The 23688-nt window shown below is 52.2% G+C and overlaps 2 protein-coding genes across 6 annotated transcripts in view; one reads left to right on the top strand and one right to left on the bottom strand.

Moving 5' to 3' along the window:
* Positions 1–10611, bottom strand: part of IKBKG (inhibitor of nuclear factor kappa B kinase regulatory subunit gamma) — a 23056-nt gene extending 12445 nt beyond the window's left edge. The window contains exons 1-2 of one of the 2 annotated variants that reach the window (XM_063083122.1): positions 10465–10611; positions 1948–2149 (exon numbers count right to left, since the gene is read on the bottom strand). In XM_063083122.1, the coding sequence (XP_062939192.1) occupies positions 1948–2149; positions 10465–10503 (241 nt within the window). In that variant the 5' untranslated portion in view covers positions 10504–10611. Of the gene's footprint in view, positions 1–1947; positions 2150–6102; positions 6268–10464 lie in introns of those variants that run through there. The other variant, XM_063083124.1, reaches the window with a different exon arrangement.
* Positions 6295–23688, top strand: G6PD (glucose-6-phosphate dehydrogenase). Of its 4 annotated transcripts, XM_063083120.1 has the most exons (14): positions 6385–6434; positions 7401–7539; positions 7650–7777; positions 18169–18206; positions 18311–18419; positions 19163–19380; positions 20422–20580; positions 20777–20902; positions 21328–21421; positions 21865–22051; positions 22264–22499; positions 22612–22688; positions 22790–22882; positions 22970–23688. In XM_063083120.1, exons 2-14 carry the CDS (start codon positions 7449–7451, stop codon positions 23058–23060), a joined length of 1647 nt encoding a protein of 548 aa, XP_062939190.1. In that variant the 5' UTR covers positions 6385–6434; positions 7401–7448; the 3' UTR covers positions 23061–23688. The 4 variants fall into 4 exon arrangements, with proteins under 4 accessions (XP_062939187.1, XP_062939191.1, XP_062939189.1 ...); XM_063083117.1 differs by lacking the exon at positions 7401–7539 and having other exon boundaries at positions 6295–6434; XM_063083121.1 differs by lacking the exon at positions 7401–7539 and having other exon boundaries at positions 6346–7066.

The raw sequence follows: 23688 nt of genomic DNA, 5'->3' as shown, positions 1-23688 counted from the left end.
AATGAAATACTGCCATTTGCAACGGCATGGATGGACCTACAGAGAATTATATTAAGTGAAATAAGTCAGGCACAGAAAGAGAAATACCACATGTTCTCACTTATTGGTGTGAAATAAATAAATTCACACACACACAAAAAAAAAAAAAAAAAATGGGGGGTGGGAAGATGACACAACAATTACAATTCCTTGACATGACAAGCATACAGAAAGAACACTGTTGGGTGGGAGGGGGGTTTCGGTAATGGGCCACAATAATCAACCACATTGTATATCGACAAAATAAAATAAAAAAAAAATAATAATAATAATAAATAATAATTTTAAAAATACAATAAGAATATTTTCCATGACAATGTTCCCTGAAAAGTTACGTTTGGGCTGCTCCAAACCCCAAACCGTTTGAGCAAGACAAATTAAAATTTTTGGAAATTACAGAAACTTAAAAATCAGAATCTTTGAAATATCATGTGGTACTTGGGACTCTTTTCGCAACACTTGAACCTGTGTTGAAGCTCTTTGGAAACTCTGAAATGATACTACTGATAAAAGCCAACCAACAGATTTAAAAGGGAGGAAGAATGTAGTCCTTGAAGTTACCAAAGAGGCAAGCCGTTTAAAAACATTTTTGTGCTTTCAACATACTAACAATTTAGAATTTTTAAAATAATAGTCTATACCCTAATGCTTTATTAGGACATAGCATAAAACTCTGTATTATCTATTTATACAAACAAATAAAAAGCATTTATAAAACAAAAAAAACACCAGCAACAAAGAAAACAAACATTATGACAAATTGAAAGATTGAATTGGCTTTTATGTGGAAATCATGAATTCGGGGAGATTTCACTCTGTAAAATAGAATAAGACCTCCTGCTTGCATGACAGAAGAGTTGGCTTTTGTAAGGAAGAAAGAAGGAAACTGAACAATTAAAAAAAATTTTTTTTAAAGCAAAAAAAAAAAAAAGAAGAAGAGAAGCAGCAGAAGGTGCAGGAGGGGGAGGGGGAGCAGGAGGAGGAGGGGGAGGAGGAGGGGGAGGAGGAGGGGAAGGAGGAGGGGAAGGAGGAGGAGGAGTGGGAGGAGGAGGGGAGAGCAAGAGGAGGAGAAGGAGGAGGAGGAGCAGAAGGGGGAGGGGGAGGGCAAGGGGAGGGCGAGGAGGAGGGGGAAGGGGAGGGCGAGGGGGAGGGCGAGGAGGAGGGGGAGGGGGAGGGGGGAGGAGGACGAGTGGTGCTGCCATGCTCACGGGCCGGGCCTGGCCGGCGAGGCGAGGCTGGCAAGAATGTCAGCTGCCCCGGGAACACCGGTGAGGAGTGGAGCTGAGCAGCACCAGGATGAGGGGGCTTGTCATGGAGACCCGGAGGGCTGCCCAGAAAAGCGGTCGGTCCCCAGCCATGGGTTGGGGGCAGGCTGCGGGAGGACGACCTTCCACTGAGGTGCCTGGGGGCACTGCCTCAGCTGCCACGCAGCCACCCACCCCAGCAGATCACGCCTCTCCCTGGATGGACAGCACTTCGTGACCGATCAGAGCTGGGCTACAGAGCCCTGGCTGTGCTGGCCCAACTTGGAAGGGTCATTCCAGGTCCAGAATGCCCTGTAGGGTTGGCCAAGCCTGTCCCAGAGCCTGCCCCGCAGCCCACTTCTCCCTCTGCCCACCCCTGCTTCTGCCCTTCCCTTCCCTTCCCTTCCTTCCCCAGTACCAGTCCTGAGAGCGCTCTAAATAAACTTGCTGCCCGCTAATCTGCTCCTCGGAGTCTACTTCCAGGTAACCCCACCTGAAACCAAGAGGGAGGGTAGTAGCTAAGCTTGAAATGCTAGCTGGCTCTCAGGCACATCCCGACCCCAGACCCAGCAAACGCAGAGGTGCAGGTGAGGAGAGGGAGCCTTCCCCTTGGCAGGGCTGGATCCCCCGACTTTGTACTGTATCCACCAGCTATCTTCCTCACCTCGGAGCTCTTGATTCTCTTCCAGGCAGCGCTGAAGTGTCTCAGGAGTGCTCTGGTCTGACTGCAGATGCAGCATGGCCGGCTTCCCCAGAGAAGATTCTTCACCCAGCACGTCCTGGTCCCCTACCAGGCCGCCACTGGGCTGCACCATCTCACACAGCTGATTCTTCCAGAGGTGTCTGCTCATCCAACACGTCAGGGTCTGGAGGAGAAAGGCAGCAGAGGTGTAATGCGAGACTCACGCTGAATTCTCTTACCCAGCAGGACAAGGAGTTTACTCTGTGCAAGAGTTCTGGAGCCACATCTTAAGCAGAATGTCAATCACTTCATCTAGTGTGACAGGATGCTAAAATGAGTTTTTGGTCTAAGAGGTAGCAAATACTCCCATTCCAAAGGGAGGTGCCGGACCACCTGTGTGGGACTTGAAAAGGCTATGGTTCAGCACTGGTTTTAAACTGTCTGCCTAGCATCTATCTCCAGGTTGTAAAGTCAAGTTAAGAATTCCTCCAGAGGTGGAAAATTAGGAAGATGATATTTGTGGAGGGGGAATGCTGAGAATCCTACCTCCTACACACAGCACCAAGCAGAAGTGGAGGGTGCTGGCCCGGCACCTAGTGACTGAATAGTAGCCTCTAAAAAGATAAGTCCACGTCCTAACCCCTAGAACCTATAAATGTGACTTTATTTAGAAAAAAGGTCTTTGCAGATGTAGTTAAATTAAGGATCTCAAGATGAGATCATCCTAGGTTACTCAGGTGGGTCCTAAATCCAATAACAAGTGCCCTTGTAAGAGACAGAAAAGAGAAGGGAACACTTCTCTGACTGTCAGATAGTGTTTCCTGGGTCAATCCTCACATATGTCTCCCAATAAACTTTACAAAGCCTTAAAAAAAAAAAAGACAAGAGAGGAGAAGACAGAGGGAAACACACAAGGGAAGTGGCCATGTGAAGACAGAGGCAGAGACCAGAGTGATGCAGCCAAGGAACAAACAGCTGGAGCCACCAGAAGATGGGAGAGGCAAGAGAGGATCCTCTCCTAGAGCCTTCAGAGGGAGTGTGGGCTTGCCAACCCTTTGATTTTGGACTTCTGAAGTCCACAACTGTAAGAGGTTAAATTTCTGTTGTTTTAAACCACCAAGCTTGTGGTCGTTTCTTACAGTAGACACAGGAAACTCATACACCTAATAAGAGGGGCTTCAAGGAGACCGCTCAGAGCCTCATGAGTGTTCCCTGGAGCTAGGAGCAGGGGCAGAGGGGACATCTAGTGTCTGACGTGTGCTAAGGAATCTGAAAGTGGGAGCTGGGCTGTCAGCCTGAGACACTGGCCAGAGAGACAGGCTGAGCTGCTTGTGTTCTCTTGTAAACTAGAGGTAGACCATGCGGGACAGTGTCAGCCTGGAGGCCTTTTAACTCTTGCCCAAGAAGACTGACTACCAGGATGAGGAGGCCAATCCCAATGCAAGTTTCTGGAAGCAGGCCTGAGGTGAGGGAGGGTGACTTTAATACCTAATAAACTTGGCTGTTTTGACTACTAATGCTGATACTATCCCAATGAATATCCCACTGACCTGTCAGCAGCAGCAGCCGACCCAGGTGATCCCTCCCTCCTCCTTGAGATGCTTTCCTCCCTTGGCTTCCAGAACAGCTCACTCTCCTGGTTTCCTTCCTACCTCACTGGCTGCTCCTGCTCAGGCTTTCACTGGATTCCCGCCCCTAGATGTTGGGATGCCTCAGGGCTCTGTCCTGGGACCTCTTCTCTTCTCTAACTACATTCACTCCTGTAGTAATTCTATCCAGTCTTAACGGCTTTAACCCCAGTCTTAATGCCAATAATGCCCAAAATTAGATCTCTTCCCTGAACTTGACTCACATATCAAACTCAACATCTCTGCTTGAATATCTAACAGTCCTCTCAAAACTAAGCTCTGTAAAACTCCTGACAGTCCCCAAAAGTTCCACCCAAAACCTTCCTTACTATTATCAATCGATAGCAAATCCATCCTCCAGCTACCGGGAAAAAAAATTTACACTTCTTGACCACACACACACACACACACACACACAACACACACACACACACACACATCTCAAACCTAATCCATCAGGAAATCCAGTTAAAATGTAAAAAAATTTACACTTCTTGACTACACACACACACACACACACACACACACACACACACACACACACACACCTCAAACCTAATCCATCAGGAAATCCAGTTAAAATGTAAAAAAATTTACACTTCTTGACTACACACACACACACACACACACACACACACACACACACACCTCAAACCTAATCCATCAGGAAATCCAGTTAAAATGTAAAAAAATTTACACTTCTTGACTACACACACACACACACACACACACACACACACACACACACACACCTCAAACCTAATCCATCAGGAAATCCAGTTAAAATGTAAAAAAATTTACACTTCTTGACTACACACACACACACACACACACACACACACACACCTCAAACCTAATCCATCAGGAAATCCAGTTAAAATGTAAAAAAATTTACACTTCTTGACTACACACACACACACACACACACACACACACACACACACACACACACACACCTCAAACCTAATCCATCAGGAAATCCAGTTAAAATGTATCCCAGAATCCATTTGATGACACTAAGCAGTTTAACATTTTAGTGTGAAAATGATACTGTGGTTACGTTTTTTTTTTGAAGTCCTTTCTTAGAGAGATGTATATGTATACTGAAATATTTACAGATAATGTCTGCAACTCATTTCAGAATAATGGGGGAACTCCTAGATATATATATAAAAGAGAAATGAAAACACATCTCCACACTTGAATGCTTGTCACAGCATTTACTCATAACAGCCAAAGAGTGGAAACAACCAAAATGTCCATCAACTGATGAATAAACAAAATCTAGCACATCCACATGCTACAACATGCTAAAAGAAACAAGTCATAAAACACTACATGTTACATGATTCCATTTCTATGAAATGTCCAGAATAGGCAAATCCATAGAAACAGAAAGTAGATTAGTGGCTGCTTAGGGGTTGGGGGGAAATGGGGTGAGTGTGGGTGATAGCTAAAGGATACAGGGTTTCTTTTTGGAATGATGAAAATGTTCTGGAATTAGTGGTGACGGCTGCACAATTTTGTAAATATACTGAAAACCACTGAATTGTACACTTTAAATGGGTGAACTGCATGACATGAGAATTATATCTTAATGAAGCTGTTATTGAAAATAATGGGAGATGATTGTAAGAGGTATAAATTAAAGAAAAATAGCCATAAGTTGATAACTGTGGAAGCTGGAAGATGGGCACATGGGATTTGTGATACTAACCTTTCTACTTTTGTACATTTTTGGAGTTTTCAATAATAAAGTGCTTAAAGCACCACCGTCTCGTACCTGGATCACTGCAATTACCTCTTAACAGGTCATCCTGCTTGTACCCTTGTTCTCTACAGTCTGTGCTCCCTACCATGGCCACAACGACCAGTCTAAAAGGTAATTCCGATCACGTCCCTCCTCTGCTGAAAACCCTACCATGGCTCCCCATCGGCTTCAGAGTAAAGGCCAAAGTCCCTACAACAGCCTACAAGGCCCTGTACTTTCTGGTCCCCCATTTCTACCTGTCCAACTATTCTCCCCTCGCTCACTCTGCTCCAGTTATAGTGGCCTCCTTCCTCTTTCTGGAATATGCCAGATGTCCCATTCATTCTCAGGTCACAGTAATGGTATGAGGGCGAGTAGATATTAATCCTTTTGCAAAGTAAGCAAACCGAGGCGCATGAGATAAGACATTTAGCTACCAAACCATATTTGAGACCTTTTCAAAGAATATAACGGCTTGAATGCATTCAAGTTTGATAGAAAACGTCTCCGAACTAAAAGAATCCTCGCACTAGGAGTATGGTCAGACCCCGCGGCGGCGGCGGGAGGGGCGGAAACAGTCCCGTTCGCCGCTCAAGTAACTTGGGTCTTGAGTATTCCCGTCTTGGCCGGCGCTCTAGAAGCGCGCGGCAGGAATGGGCCGGGGGCCCAACAGGAGGGGGTGCCCGGACGTTCGGGGGAGTTTCGGGGGCGGCGGAACGCCCGCCGATGAATCCCTGTCTTCGGGGAAGAGGATCACACCTGTCAGCAGACTCGGTCAGACGTGAGAAGGGCGGGGGCGGAGGGCGGAAAGCGGAAAGCGCTCCAAGGGCCTCGGCGCTCCGAAAAAGTCCCGGGTCCGCGGTTGCTCTTCCCTTCTCCGTTGTCCAAACACTCGCTTCCGACTTCCTGTGTCGTAGCCGTGGGATCCGGAAGTAAAACACGGAAGCCCCGCCCACAGGAGCCCAGGAGGCTGGCGGGAAGGCGCATGGCCGCGTCCTGCTCCAGAGGGAAGCCGGAGCCCGCCAGCCGCAGCCGACCGGCAGGACGCTCCCGAGTGAGAAGCACCACTCTCTACTTTTCACGGCATCAAGGTCGACACTCCCCCTCGTCTCTCAGGCGGCGGCATGCAGCCTCGGGGCGCTCGGCCGCACCGCCCCTGCTGGGGAGGAGCCAGGACTAGGCTGCCCAATAGGGCCGGTTTGACCCGCGAACCGGCAACGGCTCTCCCGAGGGAGCTGGGCTGCAGAACGCCCCGCCCGGAAACCAAAGTGGAGGCTAGAGGGGGTGGGTGGCGTGGCCGTGCTGCCGGCGGAAGTAGAGTCCTCCGTGAGGGCGAACGGCCTCCCGGGAAAACCGGGCCGTAGGAGCGGGGCCGGGCTGGCGATGGGGACGCGGGAGAACTGCACGGAGCTGCACGTGTGCCCGCGGGGCATTGGGGACGCGGAAGAGCGGCAGAAGGGACAGCAGGCAACCACCGGCCCGGGTGACCGGGGGCGGGGCGGCTCCCGCGTGGGCTTGCCCGGGGTGTGCGCGCGCACCTACTCTCTCCCCGCCCACTCGGTAGGGGAGGCCGAGGCCACGCCCCGCGCGTCTAGCCTTAGGCGGATCTGCTCAGCCCGGGCCCCTGCCTCCGCTGGTTAAAGGGGTCGGTGAGGCGCAGCCCCCGGAAACAGCCGCGCACTCCGGGCCTGAGAGCGTGCCGGGCGGCGGCGACGAGGCACAGGTAACCGGGCGGGCGGGCGGCTCACCGGCGGAGGGCCGTGCTGTCCGCCGCTGCACCGCGCTGCCCGTGCTTGGGAATGGAGCCGATTCGAGAGAGCCTTAACCGATCCCTTTGAGCCCCGGCACCGCCTCCATTGAGACCCTGAGAGGGGAGGGGAGTTGCCGAGGTCACACAGCTGGGCAGGGGGAGGGCTGGAACTGAACTCCATCATCTACACAATCTAACATGCTCCAGCTCATTGTGGAGTTTGCGCCAGAGTCCGGAGTGAGATGGTCCTGAGCATGTCCCTGCCTCTGGAACTGACTGTGTGACATTTGTGAATGGGTCCCTGCAGGGTTTTACTCTGTTGCCCAGAATTGATGCTCCTTTGGCTAAGTTTGTAATGTACGCCTTGAAAGAAGACTACCTGGGAGAGTATGGCTGGAGTCCAGAAGCTGCCTCCCCCCACCGCGCGTTCGCAGCGAGTAGTTTCGGTAAATCAGGCACTAGTCTGATGAGAGCCCAGAGGACGTCTCTAGGAAAGGGCCAACTTCTCAATGTTCTTCTGTTCTCATGCCTTATCAATGAACCTTTTTTCCACCAGACAGCATCATGGCAGAGCAGGTGGCCCTGAGCCGGACGCAGGTGTGCGGGATCCTGCGGGAAGAGCTGTACCAAGGCGATGACTTCCACCAGTCAGATACACACATATTCATCATCATGGGCGCATCGGTGAGTCTACCCCAGGCTCCGAATCTTAAAAGCCAGACTTTGAGTGTGACATTTTGCAAGGCACTTCCTGTTCAGTGCCTCAGCTTTCCCAACTGATTCTTGTGAGGCCACACAGGCTCCACTAGGTTGAGCTCTTATTGTTGCTCCTGCCCTTGTACCTTTATCGTTCCAGCACTACCCGATACACACGCACTTGCAAGGCATTTCTGAGATCTGTGCTTAGGCATTCAATGTAGACCTGAGTCCTGGAGCTGCGAGGTCCTTAGGGACTCTCTATTTGGACTTTTTCCTCCTCTGTGGGGAAAACTGAGATGCAAACAGGGAATGTTATTCATTCTGTGAGTATTTTTTTCAAACCTGCTTGTGACTTGACAAATGTCACACAGTCAGTTAGTTCCATAACCTCTTCTCTCTCTACCATGTCAAGTTCCCTGGGGACAAACACTCCGCCTTTCTTGGGACACTATCTCTTTGCCTCAACCACAAAAGCCTGCCAAGGAGCTCTGCCCCACCCCACCTTGCCCCAATTGTCCAGCTGGTGGAACTGCTATTTTGCTCTGATAGGAAAGGCCAGAGAGTAGAAGAAAAGTTAGAGGTACAGCACGTTGATTACGTATGGGGTCAGGGGGCAAGAGACGGAGGTGGTCCTAGTATAGCCAAGGCCCCCAGACTAGAGCACCCACCCGTGTGTGCTGTGTGGCAATGAGATGTGTGTAGGGGTTGGTGGGATTAGATTTTTTTTTCCTGAACTATACGTAATCTCAGTTTTTCACTTTTAGCCCTGGACGTGCCCAAGAATCAGCTCACCATCATATAAGCGTCTTTGCTATTAACTTGTGTAATCTTGACCAAGAAAGAGTTCTATCAAAACAAGTTAGTCCTTGACAGGATGAGCATTGGCCCCACACCGTCCATGTTGTGGGCCACTCAGTGCTGGAGGAACTCGGTGCTGCTTTGTTAATGTGGAACAAAGTGCCACCATCCTTTGCCAAACCTGCTCCCTGCCACCTTTGTATATATATATATTTTTTTTTTAAAGATGACCGGTAAGGGGATCTTAACCCTTGAGTTGGTGTGGTCAGCACCACGCTCTCCCAAGTGAGCTAACCGGCCATCCCTATATAGGGATCTGAACCCACAGCCTTGGTGTTGTCAGCACGACACTCTCCCAAGTGAGCCACGGGCCAGTTCCACCTTTGTATTTCTAATCAGACCTTGGAGAAGGAGAGCCAAAAGGAGTGAGAAGGCGAGCAATGGCCACCCCACACACTGTCTTCTACTGCCTGTAACCCTAAGACTCAGGGGAGGTACCCAGTTGGAGCATACAGTGGGGCAGGCTAGGCCTCAGTCCTGGCCCCAGCCTGGTCCCCTTAGAGGAGCCATGCCTGTGTTGGCCACAAACCTTGACACCTGGGACTCTGACCATTAGGCCCATAGTCCAAGAAGCAGATCGGAGGGGAAAGTAACTGAGGATGGTATCTCCTCCTTTTCCCATCCCTACCTCATACCACCACAAGGATGTTCCGACAGAACTGACCCAGGTCACTCAACTCCAGGCTCTCAACCCTTAGACCCCTCATTGATAGCCTCTAAGATTGGTGCGTAACCGGCAGCGACTGTCTTCCTTCCTCTCAACCTCAGTGTTTCCACATAGCAAACAAGGGCTTTTGAAACAAGTGCTAGGGGTCCTCAGGCTTTCCCAAGCTGATTGTGTGACTTCCCCGCCCTTGCCTGTGGCTGGTTCTGGGTTGGGCAACTTTGTTTCATTGTAATCAGTAGAGTTCCCCTTTGCTCTCCTCTGCTCTCAGAGTGACAACCAAAGGCTTCCAGAGCAGAAATGGGAAGTGCCAGCTCCAGCAGGAGGGTATGAGGGAGGACAAGGGGTCCTTTGAAGAGCCTTGTTTGTTTCTCCCTCTTCCTGCTGGAGGAGACTGGAGCAGGGTGGCTAGGCCCTGTACCCAGGCAGCACCTAAAACAGCTCCCACTCTCAGGCCTCCTTCCATGCCCGATGCCTCACTCCATGCAGAAGGCAGGCAGGGTGGTGCTGGGGTCACATTCTTCAAGAACCCACTGCATAGGAATTCTGCAAGTTCTACATTCATTCATTCAACACAGCACATCCCATTGTGATCAAGTGCCTCTTCCGGACCACAGCAACCACAATCCCTGGCCTCTTTGTGGGACCTGTGTGCTGTGGGGGCCCAGGGACCCAAGATGAGTAAACAGACTAACAAGAGAGGCATATGTGACAGAACACACAAATGGGCCCTTGTGTCCCTAGTCCCCCACAGCACATAGGTCCCACGAGGAGGGCCTAGAGAGCAAGGCCTGCAGGTGAGGGCCAGGGAGCATCCCATGAAAAAGAAAGAGCAAATGGCCAAAGCCCCAAGTTGGGCATGAGCTCAACGTGACCTAGAACCTGAAAGGGAGCCAGTGGTTGGCAGGCCCAGAGCCAGGCGAGCAGGACACCCTGGGGCACACTGGGCCTATGTGGCCATCCTCTGCCCTTCCTCCTGGCTGGCTTACCCAAACCTCACCCACACGCCCAGTTCCCTTCCTGGGGTGTCCTGATGCTGGATCACGGACTTACCCAATGGGCTTTAACCCACTTACTGTTCCCCTGTTGTGTGGCCACTTCCCCTTCTCAGCACTCCCACCCCCACCAGAAAGGGAGTGGAGGTACTTACTGTCCTGTTCCAGAAAGCTCTGGCCTTATAGACGAGCATGGGGGAAGGAACCTTGTGCCTGGAAGAGCATCCTCCCCACTGGAAAGAACCATTGATGGGCCTGTGCGAGGGATGAGGGACCCAGCAGCTCCAGACCCTCCCTCTCCTCTGGACATTTCTGGGCCAACTTCCCCCCTGGACCGATAAGATTCTTGCTGTGTCATGATGATGTTGGCACTCCCCAAGGGCCTGGTGACTCACGGCCCCAGGGTGTAGGAGAGAGGCCCTTTTGTTGGCTTTTCAGCAGAGCTTACCTCAGCAGCCCCCAGGTTCTCCCGCCCCAGTGAACAGGAGCCAGCTGAGTCCCAGTCAAGGCTGAGGGCTCCACCCAGGACGCCTGGGATCCTTGACCCCCATGACCCTTGGGGGACGGATGGCCCACCCCTGCCAGGCTCCAGTGGGCAGTGCCCTCCACCCTAAAACCCTCACACTGAGACAAAGGGCGCAGCGATTTGGGTTTATAAAACAGGAGGCTGTGGCCAAACCTCAGGCAGCCACAGGCAGGAGATGGCCAAGTCCCTTGCCCTGGCCCGGCCAGGTATTGGTGGCTGGAGATCTTAATCAAGTCCTATTTCTCCTAAGTCACTAGGTGTCCTTGGATAGATGTCCCCCCCCAACCCCCTGCTGTGGTCCTCTGGCAAAATGCGGAGGTTGGGAAAGATGAGAGGCTTCCAACCACTTTTCATCAGAAAGCCTGTAATTGACTGCCACCCCCATACACAGCGTGTTTAGATTTTCTCAAGCAGGTAGTCAGGTTTCCTAATGTCTTCCCATGTTCGTTCCTCCATAGGAGGCCAGTGGGGAGGGCAGGGCAACCCTGAGCCCTGAGGAGAACCGATAGGAGGGAGTGGCCTGCCCGGCTCCCCACCCCCACTGTCCTCAGTCCTGCCTTGCCTCTTGCTTGGATGACTTGGGGCTAAGCGGAAACAAGGCAAGCAGGTTCTATCCCTAGTTAATCCCAAAGGGAACAGCGAGATCAAACAGCCTGGGGTGTGGGGCAGCTGCAACTCAGCAGGCCAGTCCTCTGCCGCCAATACATTGCCTGTCTGAAGTCTGTCCCGATTCCTCCCAGTCTGTTGAGATTTGATCAAAAGCAAACATTACTTGCTGCGAGTATCTGCAGGCATGATTTCTCTCAGGGTGTGTGGCCAGCGCTGACCCAAGGTGTTGTGAGCAGAGCCCCTGCCAGCCCCACTGATGGGAGGAGCCAAAGGCAGGTCTTGCTGATGCTGTGAGGGGCTGAGGCCATGCTGGGGGAGCGCCTGGCCCAAGCAGGCGGTCATCTGCGGGAGGGTAGGAGTTTCTCCCAGGAGTGAGAGGTCTGAGTGGCTTCAGGGAACAGCAAGTAGGCCGCTGGGGTGGCTGTGCTGGGCACCATGGTGGGGAAGGTCCCATGGGCAGTCTAAGCTCAGCTGGCAGCAGATCTGGGATATTTTCCTGAAGACAGTCACCCTAGCATGTGAGGTATGGGGAGGCCATTTAGGAAGCTGTCACGGTGGTTCGCATGGAAGGCGGCAGTTACAATAGGGGCTCACTCCAGAGTGCTTGGGAGATGAATTGTGAACAGTCAGCAGCATGGGTGGGGGTGCAGGGAATTGGTCCCCCAGGCACCAGCATAGGGAACCCTGTTTTGGGAGCAGCCCACTTTGGGAGTTTTGGGGTCCCAGTGGAGCCTAAGGATGACTGGCAGACACTTGCCTGTCTGAGCTTGGCACTCAGCAAAGCCTAGTTGTGGCTAAGATCACCAAGGAGCATTGGAAGCAGAGCAAAGCCCCTGAAGAACGGGAGCTTTCAAGCCCTGCGGTCCCTGAGCACCCATGGAGCCTACAGCGTTAGAAGTGGTCCGCACCCTTCCCACCCAAGACCCCCGCCCCCCGTGGCTTCCTAACTGCCTCTCTGTGGGTGAGGGGATTAGTTCTGGTTTCACAGCTTCCATTTTCTCATTGTTTAGAAATGGACTCATGAAGGGGCCGGCCTGTGGCCCACTTGGGAGAGTGTGGTGCTGATAACACCAAGGCCGCGGGTTCAGATCCCTATATAAGGATGGCCCGTTAGCTCACTTGGGGAGAGCGTGGTGTTGACAACACCAAGCCAAGAGTTAAGATCCCCTTACCGGTCATCTTTAAAAAAAAAAAATAAAGAAATAGACTCATCAAATGGTTATGTTGCCCAAACTTTTTTTAAAGACTAGTCAGGTGCAGTAGTCAGAAGGACAGAGCAGAAGAAGTTCTATGTGTAACTGACTGTGGACGATCAAGTAAGATAACTCCCTACTTCCGCACCAGCCTGCCCAGTCACTTTTGAACTTCATGTCTAAGGCAGTGTTATCTCTATATTTTTAAAGGACTAGTCAGCATGTGCTGGGCTGTTGTATATTAGTCCATTGTGATGGGTGTTGTGCTGAAGGTGATCGTGGGTCACTTCATCTTCAGGGAGGCCTCCAGGTAATATCAGGCCAGGGCCGGGAATGTCATTGTGCCTGCCTTTTTTTTTTTTTTTCCTCCTCTCTTTTCAGTAGTTTTATTGCGTGAAGGAGTTACACTAGTCCAAGTTAAGAGCAGACCCCAAATGGTTACATTATACAGGCTGTGAGGTTTTTAAACTTATGACAAGGGACAGGAGGGAGTTTCTATTCGTTGCAGGGAAATCCTCACTTAAGCTTCAGTGAGCCACAAGTACTTAAAACCCGTAAACCTTCAGCTGATTGTCCTTAGCCAGTTCAGTCTCTAAGAGGAACTGGCATGTGTTCTTGTGCTATTCACCACGTAGCTGAATTCCTTCTCCACGTTCTGGCTGTTCAGTTACGGTACCATTGCAGGCAAATTTCTTAAATGCCTTCACTAGTTTCTTTTTATTGTAAGCATCAGTGATCCCTTGAACAGTAGTAAGGGTCCTTTCCACCGTTTCTCTGTGGAATTCTTACATGGAGATGATCCTCAGTGCCGGCAGGAAGCAGGTCATCACCCTTACGTACATCAGCAGAGGGGTCTGGGAAGAAAGGTTAATAAGCTCATTCCGAGCTGTCATGGCTCAGATGCCATTGACACCTTTCCACTGGACCTTCTCCGCATGAGAAACTAATACTGAAATTTGTCAAGGCTCGGGTCAGGGTGGATGTGTCATTCGTTGGCTGTCCCCAAACAGGTGGGTCTGTTGGCTGTCCCCAAACAGGTGGGTCTGGAACAGCCGGCTTCTGCAGGCCTGGAAAGAGTTGGGCCTCCCGCCCTCCCTCGGAAGCCCCTGCCGCCTTCTCAAGAGCTTGTTTGAGTTCCACAAAGGCCAGGCTGCCAAGACCATCTACATCTGGGAAAAATTGATTTGAAATAAAACTTGTGAGATGTGGTATTTTCAGTTTTTTAAAAATCAGATATGTCTTCAGTGAAGGCTTCTAAAAGTTAATTTTGCATTTAATATTCGGGTCCTTAATCCCTTGAGTTGGGACAGTCAGCCCCAGCACCCTGTGCTGCCCGCTCAGGCCATTCTGTCCCCACTGATCTGCAGCTCTGTGCAGCTGGTCCCACGCTCTTGCTTACGGGGTCTGTGAGTGGAAGAGAGCACCCTGGCCATTCTTGCCCTTCTCTCCCACCTAAAGTTTGTCACATTACAAAATTAAAGTGTTGGGCTGTTGATGGTGACTAAACTGGAGAGAAGGGACTTTGTGATTCTTCCTAGTGAGTCTCTGCCCAAGAATGCAGGGTCTTAATGTCTATAGTTGAGTTTCATCATTTTCTCCTGGTGGATTCACACACGTGTTTCATTGGATTTATTTCTAGATTGTTTATAATTTTTGCTTTTGTCAGTGGTATTGTTTTAAATTGGTTTTTTTCCAACTGCTTGTTACTAGTAAGTATGAAGGCAGCTGACTCGTGTCTATTAATTTTAATAATGTTTTATTGGAATATACGTTGTAAAGAACACAAATCATAAACTTCAGGACTTTTTATAAACTCAGCGCACCCATGTAAGCACACCAGATTCAGGCAAAACATTATCTGTGCCCAAGAAGCACCCGTTCCCCCAGTCCCCTTACAGTCACTGTCCCCCCAAGGATAATTTCCTTTTTTTTTTTTTTTTCTTTTCGGCCGCTTGCCAATAAGGGGATCAAACGTGGACCTTGGTGTTATCAGCACCACGCTGTAACCAACTGAGCTAACCAGCCAGCCCTCCAAGGGTAATTTCTAACCCACTTTCCACCCTCTGGTCAATTGTGTTTTTTTCACTGTCTTTTTTTGTAGACATTACAGCACACAAATCTTAACTGTACAATTGATTACACACCATCACAATATAGGACATTTCCATCTTCCCAGAAAGTCCACTCCCTGCTCCAGGCAGCCACTGATCTAATTTCCATCACAGTAGATTAGTTTTGCCTGTTCTACAGCTTCATTTAAGTTAACTCATAGAGGATTTCGTATCTTGGGTCCAGTTTCTTCGGCTCAGCATAATGTTGCTGAGTAGTATTCCATTGTACGACGCTTCGCCCCACCAAACCTGTGGCTGGAGTCACCCCAAAAGCAGCAACAAGAGAGTTCCCACAAGGGAGTGCCCCAAACCATCCTGAGATGAGGCTAGTTGGTATTCTAAAGAAAGAAGCACTAAACACCAGGGTGATTAGCCCAAAGCATTTACTAGGGGAACTTACGGACAGAGTGCTGTAGCGAATTCTCACGACAGACAGTGAGAGGAAAGGGCTGTTCTACCTAGGGGAGTCTAGCGCGGGGCTCAGGGTATGGAGTTCATCTGAGAGTTAAACAGAATTGGCTGAGGGCTGGGCCCAGTTTCTTTCCGTGTTATGGGCAGCAACCCAGATACCTTTATCAGTGCCTGGAATGTTCAAGGTCTCATTTTGTTTCAAGCCTGCTGGGAGGAACCTGCAGCTGGCTGGGTGTGATTCTTGGTGAGGACACAGAAAGAAAGGAGGGGAACTGGGGGACCATACAGATGAATACACAGTGCGTCCATTCACATGTTCATTAAATTGGCCACTGGGTTGTTTCCAGTTTGGGCTATTTTGCTGCCATGAACATTCATGCACAGGTCTTTGTGGGGACGTGTGCTTTCATTTGTCACGGGTGGTACCTCAGGGGAATGGCTGGGTCAGACGGGAGATGTGTGCTTCACTTGATAAGAGGCTGCCAAATTGCCCTAGAGAGAGCCTGTCCCATCTCCACTGGCAACTCCTGTGAGTTCCTCGCCGATGTTTGCTGTTGGCAGGCGATTGAGTTATAACCACTCTAGGGGATGTGAAGTGGTATCTCATTGTAGTTTAGTTTGCTTTTTTTTTTTTTTTTTTTTTTTAAGATGACCGGTAAGGGGATCTCAGCCCTTGGCTTGGTGTTGTCAGCACCACACTCAGCCAGTGAGCTAACCGGCCATCCCTGTCTAGGATCCGAACCCGTGGCCTTGGTGTGATCAATACCGCACTCTCCCGAGTGAGCCACAGGCCAGCCTTTTTTACCCATTTTTAATTGAGTTTTCTTATTATTGCGTTGTAGGAGCTGCTTATACATTCTGGAGACAAATAAATTTGACAAATATGTTCTCCCAATCTGTGGCTTGTCTATTTATTTCCTTAATAGTGTCTTTTGATTGACAGAAATTTTTTATTTTGGGTTTTGTTTTTTTGGCAGTTGGCTAGTATGGGGATCCAAACCCATGACCTTGGGGTTACCAGCACCATGTTCTCCCAAGTGAGCTAACTTGCCAGCCGAGAAGTTTTTCATTTTGATGAAATCTTAATTTATCAGTTTTTGCGGTTATTGCTTTCTGTGTCCTCTCTAAGACAGCATTTCTATTCCTGTTCCTCTCTGTGGATTTTTTTAATCTAGCAACCTTGCTAAACTCTCATTTATTCTAATTTATCTGTAGACTGATTTGAGGTATTTTGGTTTGGGGTGGGGGTGTTTTGTTTTTAGCAGCTAGCCAGCATAGGGAACCAAATCCTTCACCTTGGTGTTACAAGGCCGTGCTCCAACCAACTGTGCAGCCGGTCAGCCCTTGTTGTGTTTTTGGCAGCTGGCCAGTGCTGGGATCAAACCCGTGACCTTGGGGTTTATAAGGCTGCACTCTAACCAACTGAGCTAATTGGCCAGTCCCCTTGTTTTGGTTTTTTCACAGACAACTGTCATCTACATATAACAACAGTTTCATTTCTTATTTCCGTACCTTACATCATTTCCTTTTCCTGCCTCACTGCACTAGCCAGGGCCCCCCTTCAGCACTAAGACTCCCTAGCAGGCATCTTGTTCTTGTTTCCGGTTGTTTAAAGGGAATTATTTCAACATTTCCCATTATGTATGGTGTTTGTAGGGTGTTTTATAGATGCCCTTTATCGAGTTAAGGACGTTCTCTTTTATTCCTAGTTTGATAAGAGTTTTATCATGACTAGATAATTTTCTGAAACACTTTATCTACATCTGTTGAGTTTAGCAAGGTCGCTAGATTTAAACAATCCATACTTAGGAGCAGGCAGAGATTTCTTAGACTTTTTTTCCTTTAATGTGTTAATGTGGTGAATTTCAATGATTGAATTTTGTTTCTTATTAATCAGATTAACCCTTTATTTCCAGAATAAACCCAACTTGGTTGTCACGTGTTCCCTTTTTTCACTCTGCGGGATTGTTTGCCGGTGTTTTCTGTAGGATTTTTGCATCTGCATGTGCCCACGTGAATGAGGTGGGGTGTTCCCATGTGCCTTTCTCATCTGGTTTCAGTACCAGGATTTTGCTGACCCCATAAGGTGGCTTGGGGGGTGTTCCCCTTTCCTCTATCTGCAGAAGAGTTTGCTTCAGACTGGATTTCTCTCTTCCTTGCATTTGGTAGAACCAACTGGCCACACTCTGTGCCAAGAGTTGGCTTGGAGGGAAGGTTTGTAGCCTTTGCTGCACTCAGGTCCTTCTCTTCATTTTGGTAGGATGGATTTTTCTAGAAAATTGTCCATCTCATCTGAGTTGTCAGTTGTAGAATAAAGTTGTTCGTAAACCCTCTGGTGTGTTAACCTGTCTGTAGTTCTGTCCCATTGTACCCCCAGTTACTTGTGCTTTTTAAAAAAGTAACCATGCCAGAGGGTTGTCTGTTTTTATTATTATTGTTTTTCAAACACCAGCCTCTGGGTTTGTTCATCTTTTCTTTTGGTTAGTTTTCTATTTTATTAATTTTCATTTTTCATTATTTCCTTCCTTGTAATTTGTTTGGCTTTAAAATTCTACTGTCCTCTACTGTCCTTTTTCTAACCAGTACAGGGATCCAAACCCTTCACCTTGGTATTACAAGGCTGTACTCTAACAAACTGAGCTAACCGGCCAGCCCTGACTTCTTAAATTGAATGCTTACCTCATTTCCCACCCACTCTTTTTTGCTGACATGACCATTTAAGGCCACATCTCAAGTTTTAATAAATGGTACTTCCATCGTCATTCGGTTCTAATGAGTTGGATTTTCAGATTTTCTTCCTGAACACGGGAGACACATTTATGCCTTCTAGCTCAGGGTACAGGGCTGGCCCAGGCTGGCATCTCAGGGCTCCTCTGGCTAGATGGGGCAAGACAAATACACTTCTGGCTGAGTGGTGACCCTGAGTGAGTGCCCAGATCACCAAGTGTGGGGGATGATGTAGGTCATGTCCTCAGCTTCTCGTAACCACACCTGTTCCCTCTGCCACAGGGCGACCTGGCCAAGAAGAAGATCTACCCCACCATCTGGTAAGCATGTCCCCCCAGTGCCCCACAGCTCCCGTGGCGTCCCCACCAGGGACAGGCCTGGCCCTGCCCTTCCTGCCCTGACCACGGTTGTGCTCTGCCCGCAGGTGGCTGTTCCGGGATGGCCTTCTCCCTGAGGACACCTTCATCGTGGGCTATGCCCGCTCCCGCCTCACGGTAGCCGACATCCGCAAGCAGAGTGAGCCTTTCTTCAGAGTGAGTGGCTTCATGGTCTCTCCTGGCCTTGTCCCTCCCTCTCTGCCAGCCCCCACACAGTGGCAGAGGGGCAGGAAGGACAATCACCTGGGACCCTCACACCCTAGCGCCTCGCATCCTTGCCCTCTGTAAGCTGCCTACCAAACCAGGTGGAAAACTTTAGCCACCTGCTCTCGCCTCTTCCTCTGATGGCAGGAGGAGCACAGGGCGGGGAAGGGGTCCCTCCAGCCTGAGACCTCTGTTTCCCAGCCCCGCTGACCAGAACTTACTGGTTCCACCCTGCTGTGCTCTAGGATCAGCTTAGGATGTGCCAGGAGCTAGAGAAAGGACTCCTTGCAGGTGCCTCTTCATCAAGGGAAATCGTACAGAACTGCTTTACTCAACAAATCAGTTTGGTGTGATGATTTTAGAGAGAGATCTTTTTCTAGCGTATTTCTCTGAAGTCAAATTTTCTTGAAATCTTAAAAAAAAATTCCTGAAATCTGACTTCTGTCTTAGGGCATAAGGTCCCCAAGGATGTGCAGGGGTGACCATACCAATCATTGCCCTGGCCTGAGCTGCTGGGCCTCCCTTCTCCCCAGTGTCGCTGTCCCTGCACGTGCAAAGCTGCCCAGATGGGGGTGAACCATAGCTGCCCTAGCTGTGGGATGAGAGAGCACAAACAAGCCCTCCCACTCTCCTGGGACAGAGCAGACATGGACTGTGGGGAGGAGGGGTGGCATCTGTCTGTCCGTCTCTCCCAGGCCACCCCAGAGGAGAAGTCCAAGCTGGAGGAGTTCTTTGCCCGCAACTCGTACGTGGCTGGCCAGTACGATGATGCAGCCTCCTATCAGCACCTTAACAGCCACATGAACACCCTTCACCAGGGGTCGCAGGCCAACCGCCTCTTCTACCTGGCCTTGCCTCCCACCGTCTATGAGGCTGTCACCAAGAACATCCACGAGAACTGCATGAGCCAGATGTAAGGCTTGTCCTTCCCCTCCCTTCCTGCCTCCTCGGCTGGCCCTGGTGTGGCCTGGCGTGGGGAGGGGAGTTTGTTGCTCTTAAGAGCTCCTGGTCAAACCGGTCTAGGCAGCCTGAATAGATGGATATCCCCCGTTTCTCCTCCATGTGAATTAGCTCCCCAAAGAAGGGAATAGGCTGTAAGTACGTAGTTTTCTAACAGCCTTTACCAAAAATGCTACTGTGCATTTCCAGTTCAAATGCTCTTGTGCAACCTCAACGTGGGTGAAACTGGAAATCAAATGGTGCCTGGTGGCAGTCCCCGCCGGGGCCACAAGGTGGCAGTGTTGCTCCATGCAACGCTTGCCGCTTGCTCCTCGGGCCTTTCACGCTGTCCGAGGCGCCGCACAGCCACCAGGTGGCGGTGTTGCTCCGCGGCCAGTTTCCCAAACCCGCGGCCATTTCGCTCTCTGGGTTTGTGAATGCAGAATGCCACTGGAGCACTATTAGGCATAGCAGAGAAAAGGACCTTTTCTCACCTTTTTGTTTGTTTGTTTGTTCTGTTTGTTTTGGCAGCTGGCGGGTATGGGGATCTGAGCCTTTGACCTTGGTGTTACGAGGCCGTGCTCTAACCAACTGAACTAACTCAGTCCCCCTTTTCTCACTTTAAAACTAATCGTGGAGCTGTGTCCTGGACGCCCCTCCTCCTGCTCCCCCACCGGCCACCCGGCCACTCCCAACCCACTGAGGACCCAGCATGGGGCAGGAGAGAAACAGGGCCACACAGGAATGTGCCAGCAGTGCCACTGTAGCCCCTGGGACAGGCAGGCCTGGGGGCTGCTCCAGTCGCCAACAGGCTGGCGGGAAGGGTTCTGAGAAGGTGTTGAGCCTGGCATTGGGAGCCAAGGGGACAGAAGGTGTCCTCGGATGTGGAGGACTCTGTGCAGAGAAAGGGAGAGAGGCCCTGCTCCCTGGGGTGGAGGGTCAGGGTTGAGGCAGTTCTGACCGTCACTCCCTGAGGAGGGGCTCGAGGGGAATGACGGTTCTGGGCTCCCAGCAGAGGTTGGAACCGCATCATCGTGGAGAAGCCCTTCGGGAGGGACCTGCAGAGCTCTGACCAGCTGTCCAACCACATCTCCTCCCTGTTTCGTGAGGACCAGATCTACCGCATCGACCACTACCTGGGCAAAGAGATGGTCCAGAACCTTATGGTGCTGAGGTGTGGGGGCTGAGCCCTGGTCCGGGGCCTGGGATCAGGGGACATGGTGGAAGGGGGCCGGGTCAGGGGTGGGTGCTGGACTTCAGGCCTGTGGTGGCACTCAGCTGACCCCTCAGATGGCTACCCGCCACCCTCGGCCCACCACAGGGCCCTTCCGCCTTTCCCACGCCAGCCTCTGCCCTGCCCTTCTCCGCAGATTTGCCAATAGGATCTTTGGCCCTATCTGGAACCGGGACAACATTGCCTGTGTGATCCTCACCTTCAAGGAGCCCTTCGGCACTGAGGGCCGCGGTGGCTACTTCGATGGGTTTGGTATCATCCGGTGAGAGCCTGTCCCCTCCCTGGGAAGCTAGCACAGGGCGTGGGGTGAGGTCCAGCCACCGCGTGGGCTGGCCCTGGCCCTGCACCTTCTGGGGGCTCCTCCTCGTGTCCCGAGGTTTAGAATCTGAATGTCTGAGCTGTCAGAGGTGATTGTGAAGGGACGGACCCCTATGTAACCAAACCCCTCAGGGGTTCCTGGCTCAGGGACAGGGTCACCATCTGCTCCCTTGCTTTAAGGGGACCTGGAAGGCACATTGGATCAGGAAGCAAGTCTTGCAGCTTGTCACAAGAAAGCCTGGCCTGAGGACCCCAGGCCCCCTGGAACCTGGCCCACAGGAAGGAGGGCTCAGGCGAGCACGCTCTGCATTCCCTCCTTCCAACCTGGAAGCGGGGCCTGACCAGAGCTTCTGCCTCTTCTGCCACCAGGGACGTGATGCAGAACCACCTCCTGCAGATGCTCTGTCTGGTGGCCATGGAGAAGCCCGCCTCCACCAACTCGGACGACGTCCGTGATGAGAAGGTGAGTGGAGGGGCCAGTCCATGACAAGACGACAGGTGAGGATGTGCAAACGGGGCAAGCATCCTCATTCTCTACAGAAGTGACCACAACAGTAGGTCCCACTGGGGGTACTCTGGGCTGGGAGTCACAAAGCCCAAGTTGTCATGTTCCAGGTCTGACAGTGACCACCATGCGACCAAGGCCAGGCCATTGCCTCTCTGGACCTCAGCTTCCCTGTCTAAAAAAACAAGCATAGGCCAAGGCTGCCCTGGAGGGCCCCCAGAGAGGGGACCAGTGGCTGTGCCTCAGCAGGGTGAGCAAACCGAGCAGACACCGCCTCCTGTCTGTGGGCACCTCCCCTGCTGGGAAGCCCACCCTGCTGGGTCAGCCGGGCTTCCTCACCCCTGCCGCCCTGCGCCCCATCTTCTTACCCACAGGGCCCTTTCTCCCCGGCCTTCTCCCAGGTCAAGGTGTTGAAGTGTATCTCAGAGGTGCAGGCTAACAACGTGGTCCTGGGCCAGTACGTGGGGAACCCCAGCGGGAAGGGCGAGGCCACCAAAGGGTACTTGGATGACCCCACAGTGCCCCGCGGGTCCACCACTGCCACCTTTGCGGCTGTCGTCCTCTATGTGGAAAACGAGAGGTGGGACGGTAGGTGATACCTGCAGGGCTAGGCGTGCCCTTGCGGGGACCTTTCTCTGAGGGGCCGAACGCACTGGCTGCTCGGCAGTGCAGGGTGTTGGAGGGGGAGGCTTGGCAGATGTGGGATGTACACACGTCCGTGCGGCACCCCCGCCTCATGCACCCACACACCCTGGCCCAGCCGCCAGCTGAGCCAGTCCTGAAGCCACCCTTTCTCCCAGGGGTGCCCTTCATCCTGCGCTGTGGCAAAGCCCTGAATGAGCGCAAGGCTGAGGTGCGGCTGCAGTTCCACGACGTGGCCGGCGACATCTTCCAGCAGCAGTGCAAGCGCAACGAGCTGGTGATCCGTGTGCAGCCTAACGAGGCAGTGTACACCAAGATGATGACCAAGAAGCCTGGCATGTTCTTCAACCCCGAGGAGTCAGAGCTGGACCTGACCTACGGCAACAGATACAAGGTGCCTCACCGGGGAGGACCAGGCCGGGAGAGGCCCCGGGGGGGTCACCCGTGGGGACCCTGGGCCTGGGGGGCTGTGCAGGTGGTGTCAGCGAGGCCGCCTCCCCTCACAGAACGTGAAGCTCCCTGATGCGTACGAGCGCCTCATCCTGGACGTCTTCTGCGGGAGCCAGATGCACTTCGTGCGCAGGTGGGGCCCGGGCGCCCTGCGGGGAGAGGGGGGCGGCCGCAGGGTGGCCCTTTCCCTCCCTCCCTGTGCCCCGCCGCCCAAAGCCACACGTGTCCCCCCAGCGATGAGCTCCGGGAGGCCTGGCGGATCTTCACGCCGCTGCTGCACAGGATCGAGCACGAGAAGCCCCGGCCCATCCCCTACGTGTATGGCAGGTGAGGCGGGGCCGGGCCGGAGCCAGCGCCCGGTGGTGGGGCGAGGCCGGCTCCTCACGTCTCTCCCTCTGCCTGTCACCCTCCCAGCCGAGGCCCCACGGAGGCAGACGAGCTGATGAAGAGAGTGGGTTTCCAGTACGAGGGCACCTACAAGTGGGTGAACCCGCACAAGCTCTGAGCCCTGGGCCCGGCCGTCCGCGCCCAGCCACCCTGTCCGCTCTCCTTCCCCTCCCCACTGCCCGACCCCACGTCGGGAGGACTGCGGGACCACGGGCCTCAGCCGCACATTCCTGGCCCCAGGCTCAGGCCACCCCCACCTGCCCCTCGCTGCTGCTGCTGCTGCCACCACTGCCGCCTGAGCCCAGCTACATTCCTTAGCCACCAAGCATTCAAGACTGGCACTGTGACCATTCCGGGCCCCCAAAGACCCTGCCTGAGCCACCCTCCTCTGCTCACTCCAGCCACACAGAAGGAAGGAGAAGATGGCCTCGGGCCACAGCGAGGGGCGATGAGGAGGGCCTGGGCCTCCGCGGGGCAGTGGCCGAACCACACTCCCTGTTGGTTGTGGGCAAGCTCCTCGAAACTCCGGGAAGGGGGCAAGCACGGCCACGCCAGCCTCAGTGCTACTTGACATTCCTGGTCACCAGCTGGAAGGGACCTCGTGCTGCCCAGCATCTCGAGCCCCCTGGATAGCCCCTGTCCCACCAACTCTGCACTGGATGGCCACCCCCCCTGCAACACCCACAGACAGCCTCCTCGCTCCAGAAAAAGCCGAAGCAGCAGCCGGACTCCCCCACCTTAACCCC

This window comes from Cynocephalus volans, chromosome X (assembly GCF_027409185.1).
Source record: "Cynocephalus volans isolate mCynVol1 chromosome X, mCynVol1.pri, whole genome shotgun sequence".
NCBI classification, from domain to species: Eukaryota; Metazoa; Chordata; class Mammalia; order Dermoptera; family Cynocephalidae; genus Cynocephalus; species Cynocephalus volans.
Note: the sequence above shows the minus strand (reverse complement) of the source record. Positions and strands in the feature narration are given on the sequence as shown.